Consider the following 24504-nt stretch of genomic DNA (forward strand, 5'->3'; position numbering starts at 1 on the left):
TATTTCTGCAGATTCATTGCATTGTTTTAAAAATTTGATACTGATTTGCAGGATAGTCTAGACAAATTTAATATGCGAAAGTGAGTTTTGATGTTACACTATTAACACTACTGTTGAAGTTTAGTCAATTAAATATTTCATCGGTTGTGTTTGGATTACTGAATGTTGTTCCTTCAATCATGACTATTAAACTGGATATTTCCCTGTTTTTCTACTGTAGGAAAGGTTCGGTGGCAAGACTTTGATCAGGACGCCTATGTCAGCGCTACCGTGGTGCGATCCGGCCAGGATCCATATGCACGGAATAAGTTCAATCAGGTGGAAAGTGACAAACTGCGAATGGACCGGAGCATTCCTGACACTAGGCATGATCAGTAAGTGCCAAATGGATGGAGCCGTGTTGCCTTGGCTTAGCCTTTCTGTATTTATTGCTTTTGAGCTGCTTTTTCTGAAGCAGGAGTTTCCAGCTTTAGAAAGGCCAGTAACAGTAAACTCCCTGATCCTTTGAACAGTGGGTTAAGGAACAATACATCTTATTCAAGTTTTTCTTTTTCCAGGAGTTGCATCAGCATGTATTATATATCCAAATTGGTGCTGCATTTCAGTCTTTCTTTGTTCCTGTTTATCTGGTGGCATTCTTGGTTTCTATGTTTGTAAGTCTGTTTCACAGTGAGGATCATCAAACAGCGCAGCAGGTTGCCTGGAAAGGGTGTGAAGTCTCCAGGCTTAGGGATATTCAAAGCCCAGTGCAGAGCCTGCTGTAGCAGGCACTACTTCAAGGGAATTTGGGCTCAGAGATCTCCAGGGCCACTTTGGATCTCAGTGACTCTGTGATTCTGTTTGTATGTGATGATTGTCAACTCTAAACCTAAAGGAATCAATTTAGTTGCTCCTTGGTAAACGTAGGACAGGCTGCTTGTGTAGTTTCAGGAAACAGGACAGTTCACAGTAAGGAAAGTTTTGCTTAGAGAAGACCTTCATTTTAAAAAGGTTTTAATAACTTGCATGCGTCTTGCTTAAAAAAAAGTTGCTGATTAGGACTTTGTAACTTGAAAATACAAAACCAGGTTTGGTTTGGTTTTAAAACCAACCATATGTGGTTAATTTGCCTAACTAATTCTACAGTTAGGATGAATGTACATTCACAGATTCATAAGCAGAAGAAGCAAAAAAAGACCACAGAAGAGGAACGAGAACAAGAAGGTTCCTGTTTTCTCCCTTAAAGCTCTTTAATCAGAAATGGCCTAGTGAAGAAAATTTGTGTAGAAACTCAGTCATTTTTGAAATCCCTTGTATAATAGTGTGGGTTTAGATTTCTTTATGCGAAGTAGCTGTAGATGGAGTAAAGCAAGTAATTTGTTGTTAATTGCATGTCAAAGTAGGAAGAATCTGGTGTTTTACCTGTTGTCAAGAAAGCAGTGAAAAGCACGTTGCCTATGGTGTTGTACTGAGGAGTTTAAAATTACTTTTGAGTTTTCTTCATAGCGTATACTTTTTTTTTCCACATGAAATGTATTCTTTTTCTATCAGGTATTCTTTTCCAAGAGATCAAACTCAACTACCAACTTTTAGAAGTTTCTATGATTCAGATATGCTGAATTTGGAATTTTCTGGGGAGGGAGGGGGGCATGTCTATAAAGACAAAGGCTGTCTGTTGAGAATAACTTAAATAAGAGAGACATCCAGAGATAAATGATATTACAATGGCCATGTTTCTTTTAACTGTTAGTCTTGTTATTATATGCTGGTTTGCTTAAGTGTTTTCACTAAACAGAGCTGAAAAAGAACTCAGAGAGAGATGTTACTGGGGAAAGGCTATACTGAGCTGGGATTATTACTTAGACTGTGCCATGGAGGAGATTTAAGTGCCTCTCAGTCTGTGACTAGTCATCTTTTAAAGAAAAAATGAACTAAACAGTAAAACAAACTGAAGCAATCATTATTACAAGCTGTTCTTAATGAGTTCCCTGCCATGTTGCATTTAATTTTCATTCTGTTTTGGGAAGAACTTTCACTGCACAAGCTGAAAAAGCTGCATGAAATACTTTTTTTTGGGAAGTGTGCAATGGAAAGAACAAAAGCAATAGCTATAGGAAGAAGATTATCTGAGCATGAGGCACTTTGAAGCATGTTAGTGTCTAATAAAATTGAAGGCATCTGGGTTGAGAGTAAGATCTGTGGAGCTGTTGCAGCCTTCTTTAAGGAAAAAAGCTGGGATGAGAAAATACTTTGTTTCTTCTTAAGTAACTTGTTATTAATTGTATTGATGTGTCCAAGAATTTTTTAATTGCTGGAATTTTCTAGACTGTTTAGGAGGAATTTTTCAGGATTCTGCATTACATATGTAGATGTGAGTGTAACTATGCATCTTTTAATACTATATTAAGTCTTTTTTTACATCATGCAAATTTTTACTAGCAGGAAGACAAAAGTTTTCCTCATGCTTTTTGTGAAAGCATGCAAGCAGTACCACCAGGCACTTTTGGTTCACTCATCTTAGCTGCTTGCCTTCGTTTTAAGCAAAGGGAAGAAGGGAGAAACAGGCAGATACAACATAAGAAAGGAAGTGGAGAGAACTCTGAGCAGGAGCATGGATTCTCACTCCAGCTGATGCTCACAACAACTCTAAGAAACCTCTGTGTTTCCTTTCATTTCATGGTAGATTTGGGAGATCCAGAAAGTGACAAGTGGGTGTCACAGTTCTAATAGCAAGCTCATAGAGCTGTCCTTCTGTCAGTGTAAAATAGTTTCCCAAGAAGAATAAAGGATTAAATAGTCCATATTTTTTGTGGACCAATGTTCCCCATTTGGACTAGTGATTTCTGATCATATCTTCTAATTGACGTGATGTGATGATTTTTAGGAATTACTGTCAAGTACTATAGCTGCGTTAAACTGTTTTCTTTGTAATTTGGCACCTATTAGAAGCTTCTGACCTCACACTTAAGTTTTATTCTTAAGTAGAGAAGAAACAAACTTTCCTGTGTGCCAGCTGAAGTGAATGTTCTCCTTGCATTGGTGTAAATGTATATTTCTGTCAAAAAGTGGTTTCAAACAAATCGGAGGTTTTGGGAAAAATTGTTAATTAAATGAACCAGTCCAAATCTCTGGGGAAGGAATATACTTTTCATGTTTTAACTCATTTTACTGACCTATGTTAAACATTGAAGGTCTTGATTGAAATTTTCAGTTCAAGTTCTGTCTTAACTAAATGTATTTTCTTACTCTGCATGTAAAATTGAAGTGCTGCAGCTTTAGGAGACAAAGTTTAATCTTTGTGCCAAAAATAATGACATTGTTTCTTTGGTTTGAATTTTAACTCTGGCCCTGTTGACACAGCAGAGTAGGAGGAAGACTGACTGATACTGAGTCAGTTAAAGCAGGGATTTATGAAGAGCTGAAAACAGCGTTACTTGGTGAAACATTCCTCCTTTTATTTGGAAGGCTAGAAGTCTCATTTCTCCCTCAGAAATACACAGTAGTGCTCTTCTCTCGAGTTTTTTTAAAATTGAGAGGCTTCATTGCCTTGAGTAATTCCCCCTAATATGTGATCTGGCTCAAGTACTCTCTTCTGCAAAGAGATCAATATAAGTTTAATGTGACTTTTTAATTATTCTAATGCAAGTGCTTCATGTGATAACTGCGTGCACAGTAGCTCTGTCCTCTGTGGGTAATTTGAAAGCTAGCAGGATAAAGAATATCTTCTTTGGCCCTGCAGACTTTGGAGTATAATAATTGCACATCTTTTAGCTGTCTAGATGAATTGCCAGGAGCTCACACTAGAGGAACTGCTCTTTATTTTTCAGGAACACAGGCATTTGAGGTTTTTTTGTTCCATGCTGGGCTCTAGTGACAAAGCCATCCCGTACACCCACCACAGAGCCAGAGCAGCCCTGCTAATCTGACACAGCAGTTGCAGGCTTGACATAGGCTCTGTTTTTGTGCAGAGCCAAGTGAGGTCACTGCAGCAGGAGAATGTTTCATTTCATGCAGGCACTAATGTGTGTGACACTATGGTTGTGTTGGATCAAAAATACCACAGGTTATTGGGTTGTTGTAGGGTGGGCCCTACAACAACCCAGAGCACATTTCTGCTTGCTCTCTGATTCCAAGAAGCTGGAGGTTGTATTGTTTATGGTGCATGTTGCAGATGTTTAATTAGGTATGGAGTGGGCTTTTATACATGCAGAGGCCTAGATTTAGAAGTGTGGGTGGCAAACTTCTCTTAAAAACTGGTCTGATTAATACTGCGCAGAGTACAGAAATTGGGTTGCTGAAATAAGTACTGAAATGAATCGCTGAATTTGCTACGGGTGTATGCTAGTTGGGTTTATTCTTTCTGAAGACAGCTTGGCCTGTTAAAACTCTGCCCTTAATTAAAGGACATGGAAGAAATACATCACTGGTGTGTGTCACTGCACAAATGGCAATCAGTATTGTGACTTGTCACATTGTAATGCTTTTGGCATAAACTCAATATACACTGTTTTCTAGAACTGCTAGTTTCTAATAAAATGAGCATAACATCTTTTTTAGGTTTATTTTATTAGATTAAATAGCTTAACTGGATGTAGTCCTGAAGGAAGCATTTTGGGATTTGCTTCTTTTTGCTTATTATACTAATTTCAGGTTTCTAGAGGTGATGAAAAATGGGTTGACATAGAATATTTATTATCTTTATGGTTTGGAAGGATATGGTTCTGTGTTTAGTTGGCTCAGCATTGTCTCAGTTCGCTCTGTTTTTCAAATTCTGAATATTATGATCCTTACAAGTTCTCATTAGAAAAGAAAACTAGTTCTCTCTAGGAGTGTGGCCAGGATGTTACAGGAGCTTTAAAAATAAAGGGAGAAGTGGACACATGCCATTCTAAAGAAGAAACATGTGGTAGCCTGTGAACTGTGCATTTTCATTGAAAATATACCTATTGCCTTGCACGTATTGAATGCTTTAAGTGTAAAAGAAGGGCTCTGGTTTCATACTCAGCTGCACAAGAGACATTTGACATAGTGCAGTGATGATGGTCTGGTGACTTGTCTGAACCTGCCCATATCTGCCACTGACTTTTTAGTCTTTTGTGTACTAAAACAGCTGCCAAAAGTGTCAAAAGACAGGTTGATTATAATCTCACTTGAAAACAAGCTATTTCATTCCTCTTAGGCAGCATGTCTGAGTTTAACAGATAAATGCTTTGCAATGAGGGCAGTCTCCCAAGCCTGGGATGTAAAAGGTAGAAATGACAAAGTTGTTTCTTTCAGGTGCCAGCGGAAACAATGGCGGATAGACTTGCCAGCCACTAGTGTGGTGATCACCTTTCATAACGAGGCAAGATCTGCTTTGCTTCGAACTGTTGTCAGGTATGCATAAGAGAGCCTGAATTTTCTTTAAGGCCATTCATTTCTATCAGCTTGTGATAAGAAAGGGAAGTAACAACCCATTATTGAACTATTCTGAACTATTTGCTGAGGAAAAGGTAGGCTTTCATTTCATTGAGATCTTTGGTTCATACATCCTGAAATAGTGATGTTTAACAAAATTGCTCACCTTAACTAAAATGCATGAAAGTATGGGACTGATTATCAGATGATGTTTGGAGGCTGGCTGTTCCAAGAAAAAGTCAGGGTGGTTGGATTCCCAGGTGATATTTGACTCAAAGATATCTGCAAAAGTTCCATGTTGGACATTGTCAAATGCACTGATTTCTGGGGGCTTGAATAGTGGGGGTGGGGGAAGTAGGAAGGCAGGGAAGAAGGAACATACAAAATTATACATGAGCCTCTTTTCATGCTTTTTGTTAGAACAGGCCAACAGCTGTTGTTCAAAGTAACATCCTGGGATAGGTTCTACTACAGCTTAACTAAGTAACTGCTTTTCTGACATTATTTTGGAAAATTAACACTGCTGAAATGATTTTTTTTTGTTTCGGGCTGTTTCAGTGTCCTTAAAAAAAGTCCAGCACATCTTATTAAGGAAATCATACTAGTGGATGACTACAGTAATGATCGTAAGTACTTTATAAGATCCTACCTTACTACGCTTATTCTGGTAAGATTTCTTGACGCTGATAGGTGAATCTATTGAGAGTAGGACACATGAATAGGAATTGGCAGAGACTTGGCCAAAACCAAGTCTTAACTCTTCCATATGTGTCATTGTGGAAATGTGAAGTCTCTATAAATGTTTCCAGTATATCTTGTCCTTCACCTAACAGGAAATAATAAGTGTGTATCTTTAAAAAGAGCCTTTTCATATAATATTATCTTAAATAAAAATAAAACCCATGGTTCTTGCAAGAAATGTTTTTGTAGTGCTGTTTTAAAGGAATACCTGTCTCCATCAGTCTTTCAGAAAAAATCTTACTGAAACTAAAATAAGTCAACATCTTATAGGTACTAGGATATCATGACAGAAGTTTAAACAATGGAAATGGACCTCAGAGTAATATTTCTTAGAAGAAGCAAATGTATATATTTGCATTAATACTTTTACTAATACTAGCTTAGGTCAGGCTTGTCTTAATGTTGGTTAGAAAGTGAGCTTTCTTACAGGCAAAGAAAGCAGTTTATTTAATCTTATGGAAGTTTTTTTCTCTCTATGCAATGTAGAAACTGTCTAAAGTAAGCAAATAGAAAATAGTTAAATAAAATTATTTCAAGACTGTAAAATTAAGCTAGCTTTAAGTAGCATGGTGAAGGTAGTAATTTCTTAGCCTAGTAATTTTTCTTTATTTCTTATGAGATGAGTGACTAATTATGAGCACAAACATTTTCACAAACAAAAGCTTTTGTTTTCTTTGAAGATGGCCTTCCTTCTGGTATACAGTGTTGGATGCAAAACTGGCTCTCATCACTTGATATTTTTTTCTTTATTTTTAAAATTCTTAAACTTATTATTGTTTTTTTTTTTTTTTAGCTGATGATGGGGCTCTTTTAGGAAAAATTGAAAAGGTACGGGTTCTCCGAAATGATCGGCGAGAAGGTAGGCTTAATTTTAAGGAAGTAAGATACAAACTCCACTGTGCTGCCTTATCTGTTAGTTTTCATCAAGTCTTTTAATGGAACATTCTGCTTTACTTTCCTTATTGGAAGAGAGATCTTCACTTTATAAATCTACTAGTAGAAGGAATAAAAAAACATAATTGTGCAGGTAAAAACAGTAATTGTGATTGTTTCCATATTGTTCTGTGCACAATTGCCCATTGTTGGCTTTTACAGTGTGCAATTCCTTCAGGAATTGCATTTAATCTTCAACCTTTCCTTTCTCTTCCTGCGCTGAATCCTTAGTTAAGCTGCTTCCGTACTATGCAAGGTCTCACTGTAAAATGCATCTGTGTTTGAAATGATGCAGCTTAAAAATAGCCCTCTTTTTTTGCTGGTTCTCTTATTAGATATAATTTTATGGATTTAGTTGATGGACGTCCGGACAAACAATTTGCTTTGACTTGAGGGTTTGAGCAGCCAGGAGGGCTGAGACCAAGTATGCTGTTTTTTTTCTGAAGCCAGTGTGCCCTGTAACAAATTTGTCTTACATTTGTGTTTTCTTCTACGTTGCTTTGTAAATTGTGGTCTCACATCACTGAGCCCTTCAGTCAGCAGTTCACTAACAGTGGAGTTTAAAGTATTAGAGGCAGCCAACTGTTATCTACAGCTGTTTGAAATAATAACTGAGATTTGACAGTTGAAATAGCTGACTGAATTAGCACATATGTGCTTGCTAATTTTTATAAGCTGTATATCCTAGGGAAGAGCTGGAATCATTAGATTGTCAGGAGCTGGAAACTGCATGCACAAAACATGTGTTGTCCCATAATTAAAGTTAGTGCACTAACTGATGGGCTCTTAGTGTTTAAATATTCTGTTTGGAATATACTTGTGAACAAAGGCTTATTAGGAAAGCAGGTCTTTTATGACTTGCCATGGTTGCCAGGTTCTGAGTAAGTTAATGTCATTTTTCAGTGTATCACTTGAAGATGCAGATAGCAGTAAGGGAAAAAACAGAATGAAGTAACACATTTTTGATGTTTGTTTCTTTTAGCAATTTGAAATATTAATTTGTAATGCATATGCAAATACATGCTTAGGAATGTACATCAGTATATCTGAAAATGAAATATAATTTGACAAATCTATTATGTCAGAAGAGCACAATTGTTTGCAGATAGATGACAGAGTATTAGTTGGTATCTTTGTGAGATTAAGATTAAATATTACCCATACAAATTAAAATTTAAGAGAATTTGTGAAATCAACCAATGTGTAGGGTGCTAAGAGTAGCTCAGTAGTATGAACAATAGAGGAAAGCAGTGTGTTTTATAGCAAAACTTGAGGTGAAGAGATGGTGTCAGTGAAGGGGGTGACATTAACTGCTTTTCTTTCAAAAATAAATATTAGTGGCTATTAGTCTCATCTCTAGTACCAGAGTTTGTTATGGGAACAGATGTGTTTGAGGGTGTGGTAGTCTACAGAATAAATGTTCAGTGGAACCGTTTCAGCTCTATTCATCGTAAACCTGAATGTGATTGTGGAGGACTCAATCACTAAAGTGCTCATGCCCATTTTTTTAAACTCTGAAATTAGAAACACTGTTGTGTGTTTTCTATGGAATTAGAGTAACAGTAGGCTCCTCAACAATATTATTTAGAAATAATAAGCTCTGGGGGGAGGAATTTGAGAAGTTAAAAAAAAAGAAAGTATAGCGTAAGTGCTTGAGGAATGGTTTGATGTGGAAAAACTTACCAGGACAGATTCAAAGGGTGAAATTAAGGCACCAGCACCAAGTCAGGTACAGTTAGATGTCAGTGTGGCACAGATAAAATGTAAAAGGTTGGAGAGCTATGGCACAGCATGTATTTGGAACTGTGTTCACAGTTGAAATAAGAGATAGGAAAAGGATCTCGATGGGGCTGTTATTGAATGTTGGTTAGAGCAAACAAGCTTTTCCTCTTAAGCATCTTGTGTTCTGTTGGCATAGTCATGTTTTGCATATTTATTTCGTAAAGGGAGGAGTAAGTAACAGGCTCAACTCTTTTACAGTATTTCAGTTGGGGGAGGAAAATGCCTGAACAAACCAGAACAGATTTAGTGGGAAACAATCAAGAAAGAAAAAGAAAAAACCCAAATCTAAAAAAGAAAAAAAAAATCAAAACAAATCAGTCTTGGCTTTGGTTTCACATGACAAAAAGAAATCAATGAATTTTTGAATAGTAGTAGAAAAAAGTAGGGAGGAAATTTGCAAAGGATGGGAGGAAGTTTGCTATGTGAGTATATAGCAAGGGATTTTAAGGATTGGTGAGGTCATCCAGTGAACAAATAGTAAAAGAAAAGGAAGGAAAGGAGCAGAGTAAATCAGTGAGGGTATCTATGTAATCGAGACATAGAGAAGAGAAGAACCTTTTGTTTTTGCCAGAAGTTTCTGCCTAAAGATATCTATTCAGAACAGACAAACCCCAAACAAACTGCAAAACAAGAGAATGGCTGTAGTCACAGAGGAAAGACAAATGGGTTGGGGTAAGGCTCTCAGATGGGAATTAATGAAACATTGTTATTTCTTGAAGAAGTTCATAGAAGACTGTACAGACTCTGGTAAGTACTAAGATGGGGGGGTGGCATAAAGGTCAGGAGGGTAAGTTAATGATGGTGCTTTCCTTAGTTGCATAGTAGAACTTGAGGAGGCATACTTTTTTTCAGGTCCAATCTTAAGACTCACTGGTGTAAATATCACTTAGGGTAATACACACCCATCTGTTTTCATGTATCACTTGTTTTGAAAAGGTTCTTGGCTTCTTCTGTTTAAATCAGATGGAAACCTGTAGAGTGCAGTAGGCTGGGCACTTGCAGGCTGTTTGGTGTGAAGTCATTTCTCTGAATTCTTAATGAGCATCTGATTTTGATAATGGAGCTTGTGTATTTGCCCTGTCTGAGTCATTTAACTAATTACTAACTTAGAAGGCAATAGTTCCTCACTACTGTTGATTGTTTTCCCCAGGAATACTTAAAACTTTGTCTTTACTTCTCAGGCCTGATGCGCTCCCGTGTCAGAGGGGCAGATGCAGCACAAGCCAAGGTGTTGACCTTCCTGGATAGTCACTGTGAGTGCAATGAACACTGGCTGGAACCGCTTTTGGAAAGAGTAGCTGAGGTTAGTAAAGAGTTGTAAAGTAATTTCCTGAAGAAGCAGCTTTTAAATTTTAAAGCCATCTGGTTTATACTAGATTAATTTTATTCATTTTCCTAGGGAAGCTTTTTCCCTGATTTAAGATGATGGAGATGATTGGAGTGTTCTGTGATTAAAACATATTTTTGTTCATTTAATCTGTGAACACAGGAACATAAAATCTGAATATTTATTATTATCTTTGCAAATAATTCAAATATATGCTTCATTGGTTCTTTGGGGACTGCCTCAGTAAGCTGAAAATCTTTAGCGCAAAGTATGATTCTCCTCTACCAGTATCATCTTGATGTGATTTGGTTTACCTAAATCTTTATACCTCATTAAGATTCAGTGTGATAATAGGAGAGAGGATGACTTGTCAAACCAAAATTCTCATGGAAACTAGCAGGAACTAGAGGCTCTCAGCATCTATGAAAATTATGCTTAGTCTGTGTCCTGGAAAAGCAATTGAGAGGATTGAGAGTGAAACTATACTGTTTTCTCCAGGGGTTGGTTATACTTGTTAACTTGCTCTGGAAGAACTCAGTTGAAGTGGAAATTGAATGAAGTGTGATTCCAAAAAAGCACTGAGAAACACTCAAGACAACAGGATTTTTATTCTTTCTTAATTGCATTCCCTTTCTGGAAAGCTAGTCTTCCAGGAAGGGTTTGCTTCCCAAATGCTTCTGATCAAAATGGCTTTGCTAAGCTACTCTGTTTGGTTAATGCCCAGTTCTTCACTTATCCACCTTATGGTTTCCTTTGCATTCTCCAAAAACAGAAAGGGGGAGAGAGACAAAGTAAACCCTGCATACTCAGTATGCCAGTGAAGAAGCTATCAACTGATGACTGATTTTCTTTATTCTGTTTGGTTCTGTGATCCTTTTAGAATCATAAAATCATACAGGCTGGAAATGACATTTAAGATCGAGTCCAGCTGTTACCCAAGCACCTGCCAAGCCCATTATTAAACCATGGTCCTGAAGTGCTACATCTACACATCTCTTAAATAAATACCTCCAGGGTTGGTGACTCCTCCACTTCCCTGGGCTGTCTGTTCCAACGCTTGACCACTCTTTCAGTGAAGAAATTTTTCCTAATACCCAATCCAAATCTCTGTGATGTAACTTGAAGCTATTTCCTCTTTCCTGTAGTTGTTTCTTCTAGGAAGAGACTGATCCCCACCTTGCTGCAACCTTCTGTGAGGTAGTTATACAGAGTCATAAGCTCTTCCCTGAGACTCCTTTCTCCAGGCTAAACACCCTCAGCTCCTCCTCAAAAGGCTTGTGTTACTTCATAGCTCCCCATTACTCTTCTCTGGACACTCCAGCACCTCAGTATCTTGGAGTGAGGAGCCCAGAAAAGGACACAGGATTGGGGTATGGCCCCAGCAGTGCTGAATACAAAGGGATGATGACTGCCCTGGTCTTGCTGGCCACACAGTTGCTTATCCAGGCCAGGACGCCAGTGACCTTCTTGGCCACCTGGGCACATGCTGGGTCATGTTCAGCTGCTGTCAATCAGCATCCCCAATCCTGTAGTATTGCATGAAATTGTGACCTGAGTGCAGAACCTGGCACTTTGCCTTGTTAAACCTCACAAAATTGGCCATAGCCTGTTATATTTACTGGGTGTTTCAGATACTGCAAGTTGCCCAAGACACATCAGCAGTTGAAATCCTGTTTTGGAATAGAAATAACTAATCAGCTGAAACCTAGTGCCTGTTAAAGTACCTAGTGCCTAAAAAAACCTTGAGCATGGGTACCGTAACACTTCCTCCTATTTTTTTTACCCATCTAAAGTGTTGCAGCTTCAGAAGGTTTGGGGGAATTTCTCTGTAATTATTAACTAGGAAAATAAACTTGAAGGCATACAATATATCTCTAAAAGAAGTGGAGAATGCTTGCAGCTAAAGTACAAATGAATTCTAGAACATGGGAACTGTTTTCAGACCTTTTGTGTAAGCTATTTGAATCATCTATTTATTCAAGAAATAAGAAGAGAAGTGGTTGTTTTGGTCAGCAAAACCCTGCATTTGGTAAGACAGTTACTTGGTGATTTTCCCATTTCTCTTCTGTATGACTTTTTGCAGGTCATACTCATTTATCTTTCTGAAACTGATATGGAATTTGAAAAAGTGTTACCTTTTCATTGTAACAGAATGTAAAACCTCTTATTAAATTGCTGGCAATTTTGTGAAGATCCAGCATTGAATGGGGTGTATTAGGTTCGAGAAGCTGGTGCATATTTTTCTTTTTGCAGCAGCTACATTTTAGTGGCATGTGAATTATTAGATCCTTCAAACTCGCTGCTTCCAATTGTCACCAGAGTACACACTAATTGTGTACCACTGAATAGTTTTCAGCTGTATGAATATATTTTTCTAGTCTTAAAAGATTGATGTACTGTTAAATAAATAATGAATATAGAATTCCATTTAACTGTCATCTGCAAAGATTCCCAGCCAACAGTTACGGGGATTGAAAAAGCAGCTTTTAAGTTTTCTGGTTGTTCAAATAATTAAGGCCGGGTTAGTGTTTATATATTGTATATGATAGCTCTTTGTTATTTTAAATGGATTAATTCAGCTCACAGGGCAGACAGATATGTTAGTTGATGTTAATTAGCAGCATTTTTTGGTAGTCTCGGTGACAAGAAGCTGAATAGACGTGAACTTGTTTCTGCTCTCACTGGTAACATTTTTCAGGTCAGGGCTCCTGTTCATGAATACTGTGTTTTTTGATAGGCAGCTGCATCTATAGTACATCTGGTGTGTTTTGTTCTTTTTTTTTCTTTCTGTTCTAGAATTGCCTACTTGCCATTTATTTCTGTTGGGGTTTTAGGAGATTAGTTGTGTGTCTTACAATATAAGAATTTACAGCTTCCAAGAAACAGTCTGAAGTTCTGTAAAATTCTATCTGATGTACTATAACCACTTTAGGAAGCTCTCCCTCTGACGCCTGAGATATTAAGCTTTCTTCCTGAATTGAAGCATGATCCATCCCACAGTTTTCTTCTGTAAGATGGTTTCCTGGTTAGAATATCTTCCTTTTTTCAGGAGCCATGTTTGCTTAGCATTTCTGGAGGGGGTCTGATTCTGCTAGGGACTTTTCTACAGCAACTTGACCAAAAGCTCAATGCAGAAGCATGATACACACAAGGTGACTACTTTAGAGTTCAGAATGTGTACAGATACTCATGTAACCTAGAGCTGGTGAATCTTTTGCTCCTTCCTGGAGAGTGGTTTTCTGCTTGATTTGTAAGGCTACCTTTTATGCCCTCTAGATTTTTTTTTGTGTGTGTATGTGATTAAATGAGGAGACAGTGGAGGTTAACCCTTTGATTCCTCAGAAATGTCAGCAGAGTAATAAGTATACACAGTTCTGAAAACATCTATAACTACTAGCAATTTCATGGGCACTCATCTACTTGGCTTTTTCCTTTTCAAATTTCTAAACACTTTGACATTCTGTTCTTAGAATTCAGCAATTGTGTGAGGAAAATAAATTGAAAGATTCTGGTGCAGTGCTGCACTAATCTGTTTTCATAGCATAGCAGTAAATCCTCTGTCACATTTAGGAAGGTATTTTTAAACAGAGATGATCTTAAAAGGAAGAAATAACTAAGATTAAGAAGTGAGATGTGGTTTGCTTTTTCATGTCTGTCTCAGATTTTTTGACTTTGAGTGAGTCCACTTTTAGCTGATGCTAAAAGGAAAATATTTATATTTTCTCTTAAGAGTATTGTGAAGTTTAATCTTTGAACTGTCTTGACTTTTAGAAGGGGGAATCAATGAATGCAGAATCTTGGGGATAATTTCTTGGTTTATAAGAACAATATATAAAGCCTAATTCTCTAAGTATTCATAACTTCCTTATAAATTGTCAAGATGATGCAGTTTGCTACAAATTTTCAGGCGCTAGAGACTTGCAGTGTTTGCAGGCTATTTCTTTTCATTATGTTCACCAAGAAGTACATGGCTTTCCAGTTGCACCTTCCATTAGAAGGCAAAAGATTTTCTATGTTAAATTATCCTAAAGCAAAGTACTTATTTATCCATGGTGTGATTAAAGGAACCAGTTGCTTTTTAGTCTTTTAAATGAGTGAACTCTGTAATTTGGAGACCCACAAGCTCTCTTTTAGCAGTCTGTGCATTAACAACTTCCTAATGCTCTGCAAAGCATCACCTTAAGAATGTACAGAGCTTTTTTCTGCTTTGCTACTGAGCAAATCCTGTAATTTCAAGTCACAGAAGGGCAGCACATTTCCAAGCCAACAATGTGAGGGTTATACATCAGACTGAATGCACATGGCCTGGGTATTTGGCTGTCAGAGAAACAACTGGGAGTTGTTAAAATGTGTTAGGTGTAGCAAGTGGTGTTAGTGTGGTGTTGCACTGATATTGATAGAAATAATCAGGCCACCAGTAAAAGCTCAGATGTATACAGACAACATGCTACCTGCTTATGTAGCTTGGTGGAGATAAGCTGAAGCCTAAATGAAGCTCTGCCTAATGTAGCATCTGATAACTTGGGCAGCTTTTACCACCAGGTTCAACCTGGCCAAGTAGAACCATTTGAAAAACAAATCTTCTTCAAAAATACTTTTAGAGAGGGGCATAGATGTATAGGCTGCCTCAATTTCAGCTAAGAAATAAACGAGAAAGAAAGGAAGGATGTTTTCATTTTTGTATTTTACGCTCATCGGTATACTGTGAATAACTGGACAGGTCAATATCTTCTGTCTCATCAGTCTTTATTTAAAGGAGTTTCCTAATTCTATCACTATATATAGAATGCCTAAAATAAGGGCATGGGTACATCTAAAGCATTTCAGTGATGTAGGAAGGTGTACACACACACACACACACACACACACACACACACACACACACAGGACTTGCAGTGAAGGTGCAGTAAATTGTAATTGCCTCCCAAGTACAACACGGTTAGCAAAACTGTGCCTTACTTGCCATTGCAAACATGGGCTTGAGGCTATCACTAGCAGAAACAGGAGCCAGAGGTATGATCCATGGGGGAGTAAGACAGGTTGGCCTTTTTTTGTTTGTGTTTCTAGTTTGCTTGAGACCAAATGGATTAATTATCAGTAGGAGACCCGATTAGATGTTACATTATATTTCTCATAAAAGCAGATTTTTAGCCTGGTTGACATTTACTAGTGATAGTAAAGTGAATGGAAAAAGCAATGTGTCTTCAGCTTTTCACTTAGTCTTCAGCTTGAATTCTCTTGGGCTTGCTTGAATTCTTCTTTTGGATGATACAGAAATTCATGACCCTTTGCTCACTCAGGCAGAATGACCTAGTACATGCCATTTATGTAATTAGGGCTTATTTAAAATCAGCAGAGATTGAATAGCTAAGGTTCAGTAAAAAGAAAATGGGTGTTAAAGGTTCTTATTGGACCAAGCAAAGCATTTGTCTAAGTTGCTTTTAAGTCTCTTCTTATGACCTCAAGCTATTTTCATACTAATTTGGTTCCAGTCTGTTCTGTATAATACTGGTTAGTAAGGGGGATACATTGCTTGAACCACTGTTTAGAAAATATGTGGTGTTGTCTCAAGACATAAAATAAAATCCTAAAACTGAGATGTTTAGGTTGTATTTCCTTTAACCATGAGAACAGTTTCTCTATAATAGGAGAATATCTCCTGTTTGTTCAAAACAGGTTTTTTTTATATTCACAGATTTGATGGTATGCTGTTCTGAAGTTATCTGTTCTCTGAATGATGTTAAATTGTGCAGCTCCAAACTTTTATTTTGAATTCAAGCAATAACTCACAGAGACAAACTGGCTTAACCATGATACTGCATTTCTAACATTAGATGAGTCTTATTTTAGAACACTGAGGTCTTGTGATTCTGCTGGATAATACACATGGAGTTGTTGGAAAGATATTTGTTCTTAAACTATTTTGGCAAAAACATAAGCTAAAATAATTAACATTGCTCAGAATAGTATACGAGACCATGGTTGGATAGAGGACTGTGGTTATCTGTGCCACTGGAATCTTAACTGCTGGAGATTAATAGTATTCATGAGTTTGAGGTGCTTTTTCAGTTCTCTTTCCTATCTGAGTATCTGTTATTGAAGTGTGATTCTTCTAGTGTGAAATGGATTGGCATTAACCTAAGACCTTTCTGATTGCAGAAAGGCCTAAGTGTCCCTTAAAGGTTGCAATAATAAGACTGTAGTCCACTGCATGGCTGGATACTTGCTGTGAAAAATATGAATTGTCTGGATGCTTTTCTTTGCATTGGATTTAAGAGTAAGAATGGAAGGGGTGTTTGCTTGACTGCCTTTAGAATCACAAGTTTGCTGCCCTCTTCAAGAGCAAGTCAGAAGAGGGGGATTACTGAATAAAAGTAGCCTAGAATAGAAAGAGGATTTCCAGAGATACCCTATGCTATGGTTTCTGCTCTCTGAAGCAGTGCTGAGCAGTGCTATTCACAGCACGGGCTCTTTGGAAGTAGGGGGAGAGCTGGGGAGACATGCTAATGAAATCCTGCTGAACTGTTCAACATCACATCCTGCCTGAATCTTTATATATTGATTTCATTATTTCAATATTACTTTCTAACATTTATTTTAGGACAAGACCAGAGTTGTGTCTCCTATTATTGATGTAATTAATATGGACAACTTCCAGTACGTGGGGGCGTCAGCTGATTTAAAAGGCGGTATGTACCTGTACTGGAATACAGACTTTAAAAAAACACATCAAGAATCAAAGCTCATAATCACTGCAATTGTGGAATGGGCAATTAACATACTGTTCTTCCCTTTCCTAGATCTAGTATCTAGTTCCATAGGTCACTTGCTTCTTGGCTTGGATTTTAATTGGCGTTACTGTTCTCTCCTTTAAAAGTTCATCTTTATTATACTAATTCCTGTAAGTTTATGCTGCCTTTTACCAATATGCAAGACTTGCTCTGAGGTTTCTAGGGTTGTGTAAATGTGTCAGAAGAAGCTAATAGCCAGAGCATATGGTTCTCTTTTTAGATAACACAGGCTTTAATTGCTCACTAGTTTAGAAGCCCATCAACAATGCAGTGTCTATGAGGTTTTTTTCAAGATGCTGGTTTACTTAAAAAATTAAACTCTTCTGAATAAGCAGAAGGCTTGGAATGTGTTTAAAAAAATAAATGTTTGTTAGGCATGATCTGTAATTGTGAAAACACTCACCTGTGACCATGAAAATTTGTAGTGTTTATACCTTTGCCATTGAAAATATCCCCCTTTAAACTGAGAAGTACTACAATTTCAATATGTCTAGGTAGTGTGAAGTATTGACAGCAAATAGCAAGAAGACTTTTGAAGCCCTAAATAAGAATAAATTTAAAAAATTATTCTCATCTTCTTTCTCAAAGAGGGAGAGGGCAACTACATGCTAAACTCCTTATTTATTACAGATTTTTAAAACGTCTTTCAGTGCTAACAAGAATCTAGTATTTAAAACAGTTGTTCTCTACCCACTTACCCCCATTTTTAAACTATTATTTGTAAATAATTGTTCCTACAACCCTGGAAACAGAACTGTCTGCATAAAAGGTGCAAAACGAGCCACAATATCAAAATTACAGTGCTGTTCTCACAGTGTCCTGTCTTTTTCTGAATGGACTTCCTGGAGCAAGGAAGGAAAAACCAGTTTCCATTCTACTCTTTTAGATTCTAGTCTCTGACTGGTCACCTAGGTTTTGGCAGTGAACTAAAATAAAAGCAATATTTGCATAATGTTGCATATGCTACAAGTTCACGAGTGATCTGGAGGCGAGAGGTTCCATATCCTTTTTATTAATGTTTTGAAATGACAGCTATGGTGCATATATTCACAGTCTGCTAATGTATAGTTCTGTGCTATTCTATGTGCTGGCATTATTAAACCTTAAGGCCCTTACCCAATCTATTCATTAAATATTAACTACAGAAATCCCTACGCCATTTTGTGGCTTTTATTGTAGTCTGCAGGAGGAGGAGGAATTTTCTTTGAAGCCTTAGATCAGTTGCTGCTGGGTTCATGCTAAATTCTTCCCAAGTTAAGCGGGAGAGGATTGAGTGATTGTTTCACTTACTACTGCCCTTCATGCTTTATCTTTGAATCTGTGTTACCTAATTCGTTCATTTACCCATTATTTTTTAGTACGCATTTTTTCCTTTTGTACATGATAAGAGATTGAGTTTTTCATTTTTTAAGGTGCGTGAATCCTACATACTTCTGATTGAGAAGTGAGAAACTGTCTTTTTTTGACCTAATGAAAATTTTACACATACTAGTGTGCCAAGCTATTTGAGGGTCAGTTGAAATATAAATAATATATTTGTCAGTTCCCAAAAGACAGATTGCCATGTTAGAGGCACTACAGCTCTTGGCACCACAGGGTACTTTCACTGGGGCCAAGTCTAAACATGGAAACTGAACTATGCTTTCAACCTTAGGTACAGTATCTATGTGGTTGAAGCATGGAGAGTTGAAACAGCTGGGACAGCATTTGTGCCTGGTCTGTCTTGAAAGGACTTAATCACCCATGACAAGCAACCTAGCAAGTGGTACACACTTTTTTTCTAAGTGGACAAGTCTGAAGTAATTCCCAAGTGTGGCCAAAACTAAATCCATGCATTTAATGTTACAGGTTCATATTTGGTTGGATTTTTTTGTTTTGTTTTTGAGGGGGAGGGGGTTTCTGAAACTGTTTATGCCACCCTGAGAAACACCACAATTACTGGAACAAGCTGTAGTTAACTGAGAGCTAATAATTTAGAGTATGCCTGTGATGCAGTTTACACTGGATAGAGTTTCATACTGGATATGCACTGTGTTTAAAAATACTCCTTTTACAGAATTACTGATACTATCTCATTGAGTGCAGTTTTTTTCCCAGAGTCTGTGAAAATGGAGACAGAAAACCAGTTTTGAATGGGCAGAGAGTTTATACACTTGTTCAGTTTGTGAGAGTGCTGTGTTCCAAAAGAGACCCCTTGTGTTCACTAGAGTACACAGTAACTGCCTCTCTCACTGCTGCGGCTGCAGAACAGTGCGTTTTTCAACCTCTCCCAGATGCAAGTAATTTTGCTGGCTATCTAGGATGAAATGTGGCTTTTTAACTGCATGGAATTGTTGGAACTCATTTTACTCTTCATGCTGGAGGCTTTGCAGTGCTGTGGGTTGTAGCCATTTTTCAGTTTTGCTACTTGGAGTTTTGGAGTAGTTTGACAGTCTTTCATTTTTACAGTGCAATGCTTCATGAAATACTCAGACATGGAGAGAAGGAGCTGCCATGCATGCTGTAAAGACTGTTCAGGGTAATTTCTGTATTGTGTGTGATAAGTATCTCGTGAGTTAAAGTGAAAACTGCAGAGTTTTTAACTTCCTACATCACTCACTGCTATGCACCTTTACGGATGCAGACAGGCAGTTTGTAGGGCTGTAACTGTTGTCTGTTTACATTAGCTTTTTTCTCCACTCCCTCACAAAGCAATTGCTTTATCTTTATACTCGAGAATGAAAACTATTGACATCTGTGCACCAGAAATCTGGAAATCATTCATTACATGACCTCATAGGATCTAAATGTGTTTGGCAGCAGGCAGAGTGTACAAGGCTGATTTGCTAGGTGTACTGGGAGAGGGCTATGGGTCTTGTGCACTTTTTTACTAGATGTTCATGATAATGAGCATAACCCAGCACAAAAACTGTTATGAAAGTATTTCCTATAGGAAGTTTGTCCTATACCGGCTCTGTATCATTGCTTAAAAGAGGTCATTTAATGGCTCTAATGTAGAAAGCTGCTATAGGTGACCTATTGATCTTGTCTGTTCTAGTGATCTTTTGCTTCTGTGCTTAACTCTCGACAGGCCCAGACCAGTTGTTACTTACTGTGTGTTCACACTTAGATGAATATGCATAAGGAAAGTAAGATTTTGGCGCTCTAGCACTTGCCTCAGGTCTAAACAATGATGCATTTAAAAACACAATGTTTTTAAAGTATGAAGTTAAATGAATGCTGACAAGATAAGTGGAACCTACATAACTTGGTGTGACCTTCATGATGGAGAGCTCTTGCTGTTAGAGTACCTCCAAGAGTTCTGCATGAAGCCTGTGTGAGTGTAAATACGAGATCACTGTTAAAGAGTGGAAATGCAGTTATTCAGTAAAGATTGTTGGGAGCATTTGTAATGGCTGGAAGATCATCATATGATCTTGTCTATTTGATGTCAGGAAGCCACTTGGGTTTCCCACTTTGTGAAATAGATGAAGACAAGAGATCCGAAGTAATTTGGTGGTTGAGCTTTACTCTTTTTTTCTTTACCTTTCATCTGGACTTCTTCTTTTTGTTTTCTACACAGAATTTTGCACAAGTTTAAATTTTTTATTTTAATTACAGTTCCTGGTGTTTTTAATGAACATTGTTACTACAAGTTGAATGATGATCACAGTAATTTTAACATCCTACTTTTCTTCTTGAAGGCTTTGACTGGAATCTTGTATTCAAGTGGGATTACATGACACCAGAGCAAAGAAGAGCACGACAAGGAAATCCAGTTGCTCCCATAAAGTATGTCTGTACCACCATTTCTCAAACTGATTGTAGTTTGCAATTAAGGAGAGTTAGAAATCATCTTCTTTGAGTCTGAAAGAATATCTTCACCATATCTTACATCAAAATTGAAATTTCATTCATGTGTATGGAGCATTATGAGATTCTCAGAAATAAATTATATTTAAAAAATCATTTAAAACACACTAGTTAATTGTTTACCTTTAAGGAAAGGTAGATGTCACTCTGTTTAAAGTTGGTGTGTTTTGAGGGCTAAAAATATAGCATCAGTTTTAATGGTTTTTTTCTGGCAGAAATTGCCACCCTTAAAGTAAGTGACTTTTGTGCCAAGTGGAGATTTGGAAGCTGCCTCAGAAGGTGGTCATGGCCATAGAAATGTGCCATAGGAATGTGTGGAAACAACATTTGAAGTGATAGATGCAAAATAAGTTCCATTCAAAAATATTGCCAGTTTTTTCAAGAAGCTATTAATTTTGATGTACAAATAATAGTCACCCCCATGTTTATGATTCTGTAACTAATTTATGTTTTTCTTCTTTCTTTAGGACACCCATGATAGCTGGTGGATTATTTGTGATGGACAAATCCTATTTTGAAGAACTAGGGAAGTATGACATGATGATGGATGTTTGGGGTGGAGAAAACCTAGGTATGTGTATAATTTACCTTTTGATCAACCTTGAGAGAAAGCAGGTTTCATCATTTCCTTTACTGTCAAGGAGTCATGGTTTTCATGATTTTGTGCAAAGAGGGTTAAAACCAGCATTTAAATTTCATACACTTTATTGGCAAAATCCGAAATGTTTATTTCAATGAAAGAGTTATTACAAATTAAAAATGATATGCTAAATATGAGGGAATAAAAGTATAAGCTCATTGAGCAGTGACTTTTTTTGTAATGGAAGTTGGTTGGTAAGAAAAATTGCAGGCTGTAGGTAGGTAATTAAATATAATAATGTTTAAATGCTGACAGTTGAAGGCATGTTTTTAAGATGTTGCTTAATTTAATCATGAGAAGTGGAATGCCGGAGAGTGAATTTAATGTTTTTATGTACACCTTAATAAATCAATTGACTTAGGTGACTGAAGAATTATCTGTTTCTGAACTTTGCCAGTAGTATTCTGCCTGGCATCTAAACTTAGTGAATTTTCTAGTTTTATACCCCTTCTTTAGCCCTATGAGATATTAATGGTTGAGAAGGCATTTTTTTCTCTAAGTCCCTTTTTTTCCACATGTTGACATGAGTGAGATTTAGGCAAGGGGGATGAGAGGCTGAGAGAACTTGTGCTTTAGCCATTCTCCTTTGACCTGGTGTTTAAATCTGGCATTAGTGTTTTTTTCTGGCTATTTGCATTACAGCATTGTGCAAAGGTTTTCTCCAGTTAAGGCCAGTATACCTGTTTTAAAACAAAAAATATTTGAAAGGACAGAATTTTACACCTCCTCAAGAATTTCAGTTTGTCATTAGTTTATTTTTTGGGGGTAGAGATGCATCTCAGACATTCCAAGTAGTGCGTTTTAGGAAGGCTTCTAAGCATAGAAGCTTCTCTACTGCACATGCTAGCTGCAAAATCCTGAAATACCTTGAACTTGTAAAAACCCACGAGTATTTTGAGTTACTGAAATCTGCATATGCATTAAGCATATGCTTGGCCTACAAGGAAATGTCTGCTGTGTGGAGACATGGTAACCAAATGTTCCACGCTGCTGTAACGCACTGAAGAGTTGGAAGGGGTGTTCCTACAGTCCTGTCTCTGACCATCCTGTGCAGTACTCAAAGAAACCCTACAGATATTTTGAGCAGTTACATTCCATGTTTCTGTTGTCTTGCTATTTTGGCTGTATATTGCTAAATTGTATTTATGTAAACACAATAATTTTTCATTTTTAAATATCCTGGAACGTCATTGGATAAATTTAATGCAGCAATACTCTTTTCAATCTGAAAACCACTTTTGCCAGTCAAGCACTTAAATATTTGATTAGTTACAAGCGTATTCTTGAGCTCCTGAGTTTTTTTCTGAACACTTAGCAACTACTTTTATGCTTTGATAATTGAGGCCTTGATAGCAGGAAAGGGCAGAAGCAACAGCTTCTCTCTCAAGGATGCCAAGGGATGTTTATGTTGCTCCTGCTGTATTCAGTTCTCCCCCTCCATGGAAAGAAAAAGTGGAGACTTAGGGGTGCCTGAAAAGCAGGCAGAAGGCAGCTAATGGTTTCTTCCTAGTTGTTGGACTAATTGAAGATGAGTAAAAATCACATGGCATATGATTTAATTGGCAATAAATGACACATGCACCCGATAACTGGAAATCCATGATGTGCAGTTTAAAATTCAATGTGCACACTTGTCAGGCCTCTTTACTCTCAAGTATAGCTCTACATCAGGGGCTTGGTGTTACATGCAAATAAATGCTAAATGGACTAGCAAAATAATTCTGCACATCATATTGATTTATAAAAGCTAGCATTTTTCCTTCAAGCATGTACAGAGCAGCTGTTATGAGGTTTTGTTCACATGTCAGTACCAATTTGACAAATTTTAAGATGAGCCTGCAGTATTTTCTCTAAATTGCCCAAATTACCATGAAGATAGGTACATTCTCAGACTGCTACTAAATGTAACTGGTAATGCATGTGTGCTATACAAAAAGTGGATCAAGATTAGTTCAATCTCTTTTCCAACTCAGAAACTTCAATTTTCAGTATGTTTATGATGCTTTTTGATTAACTTAGGAGAATCAGAGTATACCAGAGAGCTGGGTGGACCTTGAGAAGGTTTGGGTCTAGTTTGAAAACCTAGGCTTTTCTTACTAGTTTTCCTAAAATCAGGGAATGAGACATTCCTTGTCTTCTATATTGATGACACACTCTAAGAAAAAGAACAAATCTGTTACAGAAATGTAACTTGATCTCGTAAAGAATTTTTGATGTGTTGCTTATGCCTTTTCATTTAAAAACTATGTCCATTGAACTTGCTCTGGTAGTAACAATTCCTACTGTTTGAGTAAAACAAGAGATGTCTTAAAGGTGTTTGTGGGGTTGTTTTGATTTTTTGTTGCTGTATATTTTTTTTCTTTTTCTATGCAGGCTTTAGAAGCTGTGTTGTTGCAAATAAGAATTAGTTTGCTTCTCCCTGTATTTTCATCCTTTGCTGTGTTTCCCACTGAGCTATTTTGCATAATATTAACTTTTTTAGAGATTCTTCACAATCTAAGGTGCTGGAAGGTGTACAAAAATGAAAAATTAGTTTTGCCTGTTGTCTTATGTGAATGCTGTCAAAGACAATGTTGTCATTCATGTTTTTGGAGTATGATCTATCTATAGCTTGAGCTATGTTGACTCCCTAGGATTCATGAACATGGCCATCAAGAAGAAAGGCAGTTAACTTGCACTGTCAACAGTTGGAATCACAGCATCTCTTTTTATTTACTTTTATTTTTTTCTAAATTTTCCCTGGACATGCAATGAAGATGACATGTTCTCTAACTTGTGGTTGTGGGGTTTATGTTTGTTCTGTTTTTTTCATATTTAGTTTTTCAAGTAATTCTGCTATTATTACTTCTGTGTATGTGGAGGAGGGCTTCTGAGAGAAGAAAGCATGCCACTTAGTTTGTCATAAAAGACACACACTGACTGCAATTTAGAGCTGCCCTTTTTTTAAAACCTATGTAAAAACCCTGAGTGGTTATGAAGAGGCTTGAAATTAAGGCTATCTAGTAGCAGCCGTTGCACTAAAGGGGGAATCATCAAAATTCAAATAGTGCTGCTGGAAGCAG

General features: G+C 37.2%; 1 protein-coding gene across 1 annotated transcript in view; it reads left to right on the plus strand.

Moving 5' to 3' along the window:
- The window catches only part of GALNT2 (polypeptide N-acetylgalactosaminyltransferase 2), an 87210-nt gene that overhangs the window by 50912 nt on the left and 11794 nt on the right, over positions 1 to 24504 (plus strand). Inside the window, exons 3-10 of the mRNA XM_084202944.1 lie at positions 221 to 374; positions 5257 to 5355; positions 5935 to 6002; positions 6911 to 6976; positions 10014 to 10135; positions 16761 to 16848; positions 20634 to 20721; positions 21270 to 21373. Of these exons, the coding sequence (XP_084059070.1) occupies positions 221 to 374; positions 5257 to 5355; positions 5935 to 6002; positions 6911 to 6976; positions 10014 to 10135; positions 16761 to 16848; positions 20634 to 20721; positions 21270 to 21373 (789 nt within the window). The remainder of the gene's footprint in view (positions 1 to 220; positions 375 to 5256; positions 5356 to 5934; positions 6003 to 6910; positions 6977 to 10013; positions 10136 to 16760; positions 16849 to 20633; positions 20722 to 21269; positions 21374 to 24504) is intronic.

This window comes from Fringilla coelebs, assembly GCF_963513975.1.
Source record: "Fringilla coelebs genome assembly, chromosome: 3".
NCBI lineage: Eukaryota > Metazoa > Chordata > Aves > Passeriformes > Fringillidae > Fringilla > Fringilla coelebs.